General features: G+C 42.4%; 1 protein-coding gene across 1 annotated transcript in view; it reads left to right on the forward strand.

Annotated features, from left to right (window-relative positions):
• TRABD2B (TraB domain containing 2B) overlaps positions 1-12,428 on the forward strand; it is a 369,519-nt gene that overhangs the window by 260,264 nt on the left and 96,827 nt on the right. The window contains exon 5 of the mRNA XM_056844781.1: positions 10,574-10,748. Coding sequence (XP_056700759.1) covers positions 10,574-10,748 — 175 coding nt within the window. The remainder of the gene's footprint in view (positions 1-10,573; positions 10,749-12,428) is intronic.

The raw sequence follows: 12,428 nt of genomic DNA on the forward strand, positions 1-12,428 counted from the left end.
TGATCTCAGGGCAGCTGGGACCATCGTCACCATGAAAACAGTTGGTAACACACTACGCCTTGAAGGACTGAGATCTTGCAGAGCCCGCAAGGTTCCCTTGCTCAAGAGAGCACATGTACAGGCCCGTCTGCAGTTTGCCAATGCACATCTGAATGACCCAGAGAAGAACTGGGTGAAAGTGTTGTGGTCAGATGAGACCAAAATCGAGCTCTTTGGCATCAGCTCAACTCGCCGTGTTTGGAGGAAGAGGAATGCTGTCTACGACCCCAAGAACACCATCCCCACTGTCAAACATGCTTTGGGGGTGTTTTTCTGCTAAGGGGACAGGACACCTTCACCGCATCGAAGGGACGATGGACAGGACTATGTATCATCAAATCTTGGGTGAGCACCTCCTTCCCTCAGCCAGGGCATTGAAAATGGGTTGAGGATGGGTATTCCAGCATGACAATGACCCAAAACACATGGCCAAGGCAACAAAGGAGTGGCTCAAGAAGAAGCACATTAAGGTCCTGGAGTGGCCTAGCCAGTCTCCAGACCTTAATCCCATCGAAAATCTGTGGAGGGAGCTGAAGGTTCGAGTAGCTACACATCAGCCTCGAAATCTTACTGACTTGGAGAGGATCTGCAAAGAGGAGGGGGACAAAATACTTCCTGAGATATGCTCAAACCTGGTGGCCACCTACAAGAAACGTCTGACCTCTGTAATTGCCAACAAGGGTTTTGCCACCAAGTACTAAGTCATCTTTTGCAAAGGGATCAAATACTTATTTCACTCATTAGAATGCACATCAATCTCTGACTTTTGTCTTCTGGGTTTCTGGGGGTTTTCCTGTTGTTATTCTGTCTCTCACAGCTACAATAGACCTACCATTAAAATTATGGACTGGTCATTTCTTCGTCAGAGGGCAAACGGGCAAATTCAGCAGGGGATCAGATACTTTCTCCCCTCACTGTAGATGTGGTTGCTCTGTGAGAAAATTAAAGCTTTGTGTCAGTCCGCAGAATGTCTCAGAGCCTGTCTTTCCCACTGAGGTGATCAGTACTACATGAGGCAAGGGTTGCTGAAATGGGGAGGGGGAACCTCGACATTTATTATTGCATCTGCTGCCTTTGTGGTTTTGTAAGTGGGCCTAGCACTCTCAGGGCAGGATATGGAAAGAAATTAAAAAAAATTGTCATGGTCTTCTAGCTACATTGAAAATAGAAAGTATGCATTTGGCCTTGTTTAGCAGTAAAACAATGGGATGGAAAGGTGTGCAAATAAGGTTGCCAGGTCCCTCTTTGCCACCAGTGGGCGGTTTTTGGGGTGGAGCCTGAGGAAGGTGGGGATTGGGGAGGGGAAGGACTTCAATGCCATAGAGTCCAATGGCCAAAGCAGCCATTTTCTCCAGGTGAACTGATCTCTGTTGGCTGGAGATCAGTTGTAATAGCAGGAGATTTCCATCTAGTACCTGGAGGTTGGCAACCCTATGTGTAAAAGAGATGGGAATGAATCTCAGCAAGATCCAGTCTTGGTTAAATTAAAGATTAAAATTCACAGAAGCAATGGACTTGAAGAGCCACTGTTGTGGTTACCTTCTAATGAAGAACTGTGGTAATAATATTAATACAGACCAGTCACTACTTTTTAAAGCAGAAGTATCTATGCTTTTGGCATGCATACCTATTACAGAAGAATAGTTAATTGTTTATATCAATAGTTACTCTGTGAGTTGGCCAAGGATATAAGTGCTCCTCAGAATAAAATCACGTGGGAAAGGAGTGATGTCCCTTTACCATGACTTAACAGGATCCTTAGAAGTTAAGCTATTTATTTATTTAGAAACGTTTATTCTCCCAAACAAGTCTTTCCTTTTTTAGCTAAAGTACAGAAATGAAAGACTTGGTTTTTCTATGTTCAGTCCTGGCTAGTCTAATTTGAAGTTGTGGTCTGGCAATGAAACCTACCTACCTTGATACTTCCAGTAATATTAAAATGGTAATGATTTAAAGAAAACAGCAGATTCTTTCACCTTCCAGAATGGAGCATCTGTGTCATCATAGCACGTTCATTCTCTGCAAAGTGCAAAGCTGTTGTAATGTAGCTTTTTAAAATATAAGGACATCCCACTCTCAAATGTGTCCGTCAAGATATAAGGTTCCTGATAAGCCTTAGTTACATCATTAATTTGCTTCCATGCCAGCACTGGATTAAATGTATAGCTGAATAGCTGGACAGCTTCCAGTTCTGGGCAATGAAAACTATCTTTGGAATGCTCTGGATACAAAAAAATATATATGAAAAGTGCAGTCCAAGACCATTAAGCAGAGTGTTGAGTGATGAGCAAAACTCTCACTTGTCTAGGGAATGGCATACTTGTTTATCAAGGGTAAAAAAAAGGATGTAGAATCCATAATTAGTACACTGTAGGTATATATAATTTCCTTATCACTTTTAAGCTTAGATATAACACAGGAGTGGAATGGAGCTACTAAAATCTAGGTTGCTGGGCCTGCATTCAAACTTATTCTAGAGTCTAGCCTTGCCTGTCATATATTCAGGGCTGCCCCAAGCTCTTTTGGCACACTAGGCCACTTGCTAGTGGCACTCCCCCACCTGGTCACCTGTGGACCTGCCATGCCCTGGGTGCACTCTGAGCCACAAGCTGCTGCAAAGCCAGAGGGAGGGAACACAATGGAGTGAGACAGGAAAACATGCTAAGAACCCCAAACATTTTTGGGACTAAATCAGATACTACTCCTATCAAGCAAAAAACATCACAGCCTTGGTTTACTTTGTCCATTGAAAGCCTGTTCTCCAGTCTACTGGGAATAAGAAGAGGTTTCTGTGAGCAAAATGTCTTTGGAAATAGAACTGCATTTTTCCTAAAAGGTAAAGGTCCCCTGTGCAAGCACCGGGTCATTCCTGACCCATGGGGTGATGTCGCATCCTGACGTTTCCAGTGCCTTCCCCAGTCATCTTCCCTTTACCCCCAGCAAGCTGGGTACTCATTTCACCGACCTCGGAAGGATGGAAGGCTGAGTCAACCTTGAGCCGGCTACCTGAAACCAACTTCCGTTGGGATTGAACTCAGGTCGTGAGCAGAGCTTTTGATTGCAGTACTACAGCTTAACACTCTAGCCACAGGGTCTGCCATTTACTCCCACATTCTCTCTTTGATTTGCATGTTGTTCTCATGTTCTGGCAGCTTGAATGAAAGGATTTTAGTGCTAGAAGTGTAAGATTTTTTGTGAATGACAATAAAGTTTTGAGAAGAAAAACAGAAATGTTTTTCCACATGTTTGAAACTCTCAAAAGTCTCATTCAGATGTCACAGCTATGTTGTTCCAGGAAAGATATTTTAAATAGGTTTTTATTGACATATTCCTAGACATAATATCATAGAATCATAGAGTTGGAAGGGACCACCAGGGTCATCTAGTCCAACCCCCTGCACAATGCAGGAAATCAACAACTACCTCCCCCCACATCCCCAGTGACCCCAACCCTCCCCCCGCCGTGCAGGATCCCACAATCAAAGCACTCCTGACAAATGGCCATCTAGCCTCTGCTTAAAGACCTCCAAAGATGGGGACTCCACCACCCTCCGAGGCAGCACATTCCACCGCCGAACAGCCCTCACCGTTAGAAAGTTCTTCCTAATGTTTAGGTGGAATTGTTTTTCTATTAGTTTAAATCCATTACTCCGTGTCCTAGTCTCTGGAGCAACAGAGAACAAACTAGTTCCCTCATCAACATGACATCCCTTCAAATATTTAAACATGGCTATCATGTCTCCGCTCAACCTTCTCGTCTCCAAACTAAACAAACCCAACTCCCTAAGTCTCTCCTCATAGGACATGGATTCCAGACCTTTGACCATTCTGGTCACCCTCCTCTGGACACGCTCCAACTTGTCAACATCCTTTTTAAATTGTGGAGCCCAAAACTGGACACAGTATTCCAAGTGAGGTCTGACCAATGCAGAATACAGTGGTAGTATTACTTCCCTTGATCTAGACACAATCCTCCTATTGATGCAGCCTAGAATTACATTGGCCTTCTTAGCCGCCATATCACACTGTTCAGTTTGTGATCCACTAAGACTCCCAGATCTCTTCCACATGTACTGTTGTCAAGCCAACTACCTCCCATCCTGTACTTGTGCCTTATGTTGTTTCTGCCTAGGTGAAGTACTTTACACTTCTCCCTATGGAAATCCATTTTATTGCTTATGGCCCAGCTCTCCAGTCTATCGAGGTCATTCTGAACTCTGACCTACCCTCCAGGGTATTAACTATCCCTCCTAACTTGGTGTCATCTGCAAATTTGATTAGCATGCTCTCTATTCCTACTGCCTTATATTAAGTTAGACAGTTGTTCCATCTTGCTTAATATTGCCTGCTCTGACTGGCAGCAGCTCTCCCGTGCCTCAGGCAGGGCCTTTCCCCACTAAGCACCTAAGATTGTTTACCTGGGAATGTCAGGGATTAAGCCTGCAGAAAAAGCTTGTGCTTCACTGAACATGGCCCCTCTAGGAGAAGATAGTAAACTCTAAGGTCTAATGACACAAATGGGACAATTTAGTAAAGGCCAATCTCATTCCTTAGATGTACTGTGCTTAGCTGTATGAACTAAAGTATTCAGTGACTACTACAGTAGAACAAACTGCAGAAATCAGGCTCTCCTTTTAAAAAAATACACTAGTTGGGTGAAACTATCAGATGATGGGACATGGACATTGGGCTGAGACTAGTTAACAAAGAGTGAAATTGACAAATGCATATATATGCAGAGGTAATGACTTCTCTGGGATTTGCTTGCTGTTTTTTTAACAGGAGAAGAATTCATCTCAAGGTGTTCAGATAGTGTACTCTCATTTCTTGTGATCTTTTGATGCATGGGGTGGGCAACAAGTTTAAATTCAGGTATGAGAACCAAGAGCTGACCACTTTTCTTGTCTATATTTCTCAGAGTACATTTGAACTGAACATGAATCCAGAGCAGCATCTACCTACCACATATAGCTTAAAAAAGAAAGATTTTTGTTGGGAAACTAACTAGCGACAGCAACTCCCCCCCCCCCTCCCATTTATGCATAGGTGGGACAAAATCAAAGAAAAAGCCTACATTTTCTTGGCAACATCAATGTAATGTGTTAAATACAGGTAGTGTTTAATCATTATATGTACTGCTAGACTGAGTTCTGTGCCTGAGCTTGATGTTGTTTATCTATGGCACTAAAATCCTAAATAAAGGACCATGTTCTTTTGAACTCAGCTGGGCAGCCCATTCCTAAGCCTTTGGCAGCCGGGGACGGCGTGGCCAAGGCACTGCCGTGGCGCCTCCAAAGCCCTTCCCCAACTGCTGAAAGACTTTAAAAAGCCTTTTGTTGGCTTTTAATTTTTTTAATGAGGAATTTTGCCCCACTGAGAACCGTGAGGCTGCACCAGCAAAAAATCTGACTCCCCGTCAGCGTACCGGACTGAAAGGGGACAGGAAGCTGCCTACTGGCAGCTCCGCCCCCTCATGCCCCAAGAATGCCCCCCGGGATGCCAGCGCTGGGATTTGCACTGGTGGGATGTTGGTGGAAGGCCAGCTGGTGCCCCTGGTGGTGCTGCCACGGCAGCGCTGGGAGACCAGCATCTGGGTCCCCCCGCCGGCGTCCATGCCAACCTGGACTGCTTAAGTGGCACAGCCGCCGGTGGCTGTGCCACTTACGCCAGCACAGCTGTTTCCTGGCCTCCAAAGGACTTTTGTCCTTTCAGGTCAGGAATGGGCTGTTAAATATTAACTTTTAACTTTAAATCTCCATCTGAAATAGAAGACTAGGCACCCACTTCCTTTCTTTCTCTTCCCCTGTACTGTCACTGCACTGCATGTGCTGGAGCCTGTCCTGACCCCACTTTTTACTTGGGTATATATCTTAGGCAGATCATGAGAGAGAGGGCAGGAAGTGCTGTGTCAGTGTTTGGCTCTCATGGCCCTTTCTTGCATGCCCAGGGTTATTCCAGTTGCCACTTTGGGGTCAGGAAGCAATTTTCCTCCAGGTCAGACTGGCCAGGGAGGGTTTTGTTTTTTTGCCATCTTCTGGGCATGGAGTTAGGGTTACTGGGGTTGTGGGGGGGGGGGAGACAGTTGTGAATGTCCTGCATTGTGCGGGAGGTTGGACTAGATGACCCTGGACTCCCTTCCAACTCTATGATTCTGTAATTTCTCTTACCTACCGTCATCCCCCCTGCCTTTTTCCTCAAGCTACTGTAGCAAACGGGGCTTCAGGTATGCCATGCATCATCTGGGGAGATGGACAAAGAACCAAGGGAAGAAAACCAAGCTTGGAGAACCTATGACTGAATCATTTCCCAACTCAACAGTAGATTTTATGATAAAGAATGAATTTCCATTTTGCAACTTGATATTCTTTATCATTTAGCCAACAGTCCTACATTGCATTTCAGTTCATCACTACATAACAGTAAAAGCAACATTGATTTCACCTGGAATTCACCATGGCTCAGCTCTCCTTCTACACTGAATAGTACTTTTAAGAAACTGTCCATTCCTAAAAATGGAATCTGCAGATACCAGGTGGTTGTTGTTTCCTTAATATTGCAGGAAGACAGGTTCTGCTCTGCATTTCCAAATGGATGTCTCCATAAGAAATAGATAGTGGTTTGGAGATTGAAACTGCTTATTGGCAGTTCAGAGCTTGGTCAGGTTACAAATAAGACACCTATAAAGTTCTCATGTTATATAAAATACTCCAGATTGGCCATTGTCTTGTAGCTGTTTGATTTATGGGTTTTTCATGGGCCCACATCACACAAAACTGTATATTCTACTTCCAAGTGAAAAGGTAAATATGCTGTATATCAATAGATAACATAAAGAGTATTGTTATTGTGTTCCTTCCTGTAACATGTAGCAAAATGTTTGGATCTACTATCTCCAGGATGTGGGACATTGTGTTGTGCCAGCAAAGAAATCATGATGGAAAAGCCATTGCGGTGATGGAAAGACTGACTCTGTTAAAACCTGAGCTCTATTGCCTGTAGTTCTTCTGTTAGGAAGATTATGACAGTTTGGTTGCAGAGTGGGTGGGTGTACTCTGGAGGCTCTGGAGTACACATTGCAAAGATTGGGTGGCTTTCCTTTCCTTTCAATTTCAGAAAGGGGCTGCATGCTGCACTTCAGGGACAATGGATAATGTCATTAGATGAATCCTAAATATGGTTTATGTTTTAGTCATCTGACCTGCAAGTTCTGAAAAACCAAATGGCCAAGTCATTTAGAAATAGCCCACAGGCATAACATTATGCAGTTGATATCACTACAGTGCCCATGAGCAGACTCCCTCTGTCTCTTCTGACTTGCCAATCTGCCATTTTCCCTCCCTTCCTCCTTTTCTTTGCTTTTTTGATTCACATATGCATTTTACATTAAAAGGGAACCTTTTGCAAAGTAACTTGATAAACTTATTTACCTACTACTTCTTATAATACCAATTTCTATACCATGCTTAATGATGCCAAAGTAGCTAGCCACTTGTAATAGGGAAAATATTATTTAAATTAGGTTTCTCTCCTTTGAACTGCAATGTGGATGTGAAGCTACCTCAATAAATGTAAATTTCACATTTTTGCAATATACTTCTGTGGAGTTTATTTACTGCGCACAATACCACATATCTTTGATTGTGCAACTCTGCTGTATCCCCAATACGAACCTCCAGGTGAAGCCTGGAGATCTCCTGGAATGACAACTGATCTCCAAACAACATACATCAGTTCCCTTGGAGAAAATGGCTGCTTTTGAGGGTGGATTCTATGGCATTATACCTTACTGAGGTCTCTCCCCTCTCCAAACCCCAGCCTCCACCCACAAATCTCCAGTAATTTCTCAAGCTCGAGTTGGCAACCCTATTTGGAGGGACTATCCAACTCTTAATAAAATAACCCAATGTCCTCTTTATTCTAGTGCAACGTCCCCAACATGGTGCCCATAGGTGGCATGGTGCCCGCCAACACCTTTTCTAATGCCTGCCAAGTATTTTTAGGAAGTGGGTGGGGCAAGGTAGGGCTTTTGCCTAGCAAGGCTTCTGATTGACTGCTTGAGATTGGATTGGCTGTGCAGATTTGTTTTTAAATGTGGCTTTGGCAGCAGCTGCCACCACCGCACAAGGATCTACAGTGTATTGCTGAAATTAAGCTGTGGCAATCATTTTGTGGCTGGCTCTGCCTTCTGTGGCATCCATTTTGTTGCTGAGCCCACAATGCCATGTCAGAATTCCAAATGTGCCCACAGGCTCCAAAAGGTTGGGACCCCCTGTTCTAGAGCATTGGTTTTATGGACATTTGAGGACCGACTTGCATACCACATTCTCCTTCCACTGGGCAAATTCATATAACCAAGTGGCCAGAAAATTATTTAGGAACTGGCCTAAAAATGCCTGGTAATTCTTTGAAAGCTAGCTACCTTTGAGGTAAATTAAATTAATGTTTAGAGGCACATTCCCACCTTCCTCACATGTACTATGGGGGTATACATTACCTCACCCCTGCCTCGGTCCCATCTGATATTTGCAGGCTTTACTTAAAGATTACTGGAGCTTATTCCACCCAGACCTTAGTCTACCCATTAGCTTCCCACTGTCTAAGAAGATACGTTTTGCAGTTTAACAAAAAGTATGTACCCTTCCTGGCAATAACACTAAACAAGTCTGCTCCTCGGATTGCCAGGTCCATCTTTGCCACCAGAGGGAGGTTTTTTGGGTGGAGCCTGAGGAGGGCGGGATTTGGGGAGGGGAGGGACTTCAATGCCATAGAGTCCAGTTGCCAAAGCAGCCATTTTCTCCAAGTGAACTGATCTGTATTGGCTGGAGATCAGTTGTAATAGCAGGAGATCTCCAGCTAGTTCCTGGAGGCTGGCAACCTTACCTAGTGTTCTTAAACAGCACGATTAGGCATGACTTGTACTTTGCTTCCCTGAGTCTGTAATCTCTCCAGTATGCATGGAGAGAATGATCTGGAACACATGTATCCACTCCATTCTCTTCAAGAGCTGTCAAGGGAGGCTGCTGAAGGGATGACCAGATCTAGACGGATTTAATTTATCAATTTGTCAAATTCCAGTGTGGTTCGTCCTTTTTGAGCCTCCATGCCGCCATTTCCTCCAACAGATCTAGACGGAGGCTACTAATAACATGCAGCCCTCTCCTGAAACTATGTGGTAAAGGAAACAAATTGTTCCATAAATCAACAAGCAACTGTCTTTTTGAGCCAAGTGTCAGAATTTAGAAATGAACTGAGATACAAAGAAAACTATAATTGATTAACTAAGCAGAGGCAGTCACAGTGTGGTTACAATTTTTTACAAAGCGGTATGTACCTATTTTAGTCATTTTTTCCTCTCACTCCAAGCCACAAAATAATTACAGTAAGAGCGTAGATAATTAAAAATGTAATAATTTGCAATATCCTTAAAATATCCATTCTTTAATTTAAAAGATGGCTTTTAGTGGTTGTATCTCTTATTCATTTTCTTTGCAGAAACATGGAAAACTATTACAGAGGCTTGCAGAGCCTGGCCTTATATATACTCTTATTTTTTGACTGCCAGGGTAGAAGGATTCTGTATCTGGCCTTGTGTATGATGACTGATCTGTCATGGCATTGATGCAGATTAGATTAAGTAGTTAAAAGTGTCATAGGAAGGTCAACCAAAAACAGAAAATGAAACAAAACAGTTTGGTAAGAGATGATGTAGCAGCAAACTTTATTTATATGTTGCATGTTAGATGGAAACTCTTTTGATTTAATTTCAACCCATTGGTTCTGGTCCGACCTTTCCTAGTAATTTTTCCTACTATTTGCATCTTTTCCTAAGTGGTATGATTTCTTCTTCAGGGAGTAAGATTCCTCAAGGATGCTTTAGCTCATCCTTGCCACATCCTTGCTGTCAGGACCAAGTCTCCAGCTAATAGCATCTGAGGTTCTTTGTCTGTGCAAAGGTGTGAAAAAAATATCCAAAACTGGTCACTGCCAATTGGCTAATTCTCCCCAGATTGGGAATTGAAAAACTACTATCAGTGACAACCCAGTTTCAAGATGAGGGGTGGAACCTCTGTCAAGACTAAAGGTGTGTGTGAATGTGTGCATATGAAAAGGAGAAGTAGGGCATGCATCTACTCACACTGTGCCAGCTTAAACATCGTTGGTAGGCTAGTGGCCAGCTACTCGGTACATGTGTGCACGCTGTGATCTGTTTTTTGCCTAGGAAGAGCAGGACAGAAAGGAAGGATTGGGGTTTGGAGCCAGACCACCCTTCTCATCTCCTTTTGCTTCGCTGACAAGACAATGAAAATGAAGACAAACCTAATAATGAACAAATGCTGTAAGGAATGTAACAAAAGCAAACAATTGTCGAAACAAAAATGAACTGAAAATGGGAATCAGTGCACACTTCTACAGAAAAGGGTGTTCCTCCTCCCAGTCTCCCAGAATGATGTTATTCATACTTGGTGGGTCACCATTTCCCTCTCTCCTTTGCACAGCTTGTGCCTGACATTTATTCTTTTTTTTTTCATTTCAGCTCCCTAACTTCATCAACACAACACTTCCTCCACACGAGCAGATAACAGCACAAGAGATTGACAGCTACTTCCGACAGGAACTCATCTACAAGAGGAATGAGAGAATGGGTAAAAGAGTGATGGCCCTTTTAAGAGACAATGCTGACAAGAGTTTCTTCTTTGCCTTTGGAGCAGGTAGGATATGGTATCCCTTCAGCATACATTAGTCAGTGCTAAGAAGGCTTCCATTATACAAGCAAATGATAGAAATGACATTTGCATTAGCAACTATTTTCTTGGTGAACTACTTCCACAGTTAGGACTATTATGTTGTACAACATATGCCATAAAATGGTGGGGGGGAAACAAATCTTGGCACTTATACATGGCACTTATACAGTTTAGTCTAAGTGCCAACATATGTTCCTCTGATGCTTTCTCCTTTGCTGTAAATGGAATAATCTCTCAGAAAACGCATGTCAGGTCATTTTATGAGAGCCAGCAATGGTGTAGTGGTTAAGAGAGGCAGACTGTAATCTGGAGAACCGTGTTTAATTCCCCACTACTCCACATGAAGCCTGCTGAGTGACCTTGGTCTAGTTATAGTTCTCTCCAAACTCTCTCAGCCTCACGTACCTCACAAGGTGCCTGTCATGTCGGCAGAGGGGAAGGTGATTGTAAGCTGCTTTGAGACTCCTTGCAGTAGAGAAAAGTGGGGTATAAAAACCAACTCTTTTTTTTCTTCTTTATGGTCCTACCAGAATATTGGAATTTTGAGAATTGTTGAAGAAATTCTTTTTTATGACAAAAACGAGAGTTGGAATGGAAATAATGAATGGAATGGAAATAATGAAGCCATTGTTATGTTTCCCTGTTGACTTTAACGTGACTTAAGCAATGCTTAAACCTTAATCACCTTATGAAGAGCTTTAGTAAGAAACAGGCTTCAGGGGCATCATTACTATAATATTTCTAGCGTATATTTTTGCTATATTTATTTATACTGTTGATACTGTATGTAGATCATAAGCCTAGCCTTTCACTAGAGAGTTAAAGGATATTTTCTTGTTGCGGCTGTTTCTTATTATCTCATCTGATCCTAAAACTTTGTGGAAAATTACTAAATACCAAAATACAAAAGAAAATGTGTTGGTATCTTACATCATAATAATACTTATCTCTAGAGACTACAATCTTAAAGTTAACTCAGAATTCTACTTGATGTTTACTCCCAGGAAAGTATCCTCAGGATTTCAGTGTCAATGAACTGTTTTAGATTATTATTCACATATTGACAAGAATCCTAAGGTAGGTAAGTATTATCATATTGTATTGGAGAGTGGCCTTAGCTGAGTGGTAGAGCGCATGCTTGCATGGGGGAGATCACAGGATAAATCTCTGACATTCCCAGTTTAGCTCAAACAAAAATACCTAATCTGGTGTGGTAGTCAAAAAGACCCCAAAGTAGATCATAGAACAAACAAACTTGGATATTAATTGAGCATGACACCCGTTGCAAAGACATCAATCTACACTTCATTAAAAATGTTCTTCCGGCAGTATAATTATAGAACACCCGCTAAATCACTGAGAAAAATATAACTTTGCTGGTTTCACTCTGTATGTTCGTTTCAGATTCCCATTCAGTGCAATGAGTAATAAAATTGAATCCAGTATCATTAAAGTATAACTACAATTGCTAAAGAATTGAGGGGGAAGGCATATTGTCTTATACTCATGTTAAGGAAATGACTAGATATTATAGCTATCAGAAGCAACTAAAAGAAACTGGAAGGGTAGGAGGAAGAAAGAAGAAAACTTTATTACTTAAATAATAGCAGTCGCTGATAAAACTGCTAGACTCATATCAATAGC

The sequence above is a fragment of the Euleptes europaea genome, chromosome 2 (assembly GCF_029931775.1).
Source record: "Euleptes europaea isolate rEulEur1 chromosome 2, rEulEur1.hap1, whole genome shotgun sequence".
Taxonomy (NCBI): Eukaryota; Metazoa; Chordata; class Lepidosauria; order Squamata; family Sphaerodactylidae; genus Euleptes; species Euleptes europaea.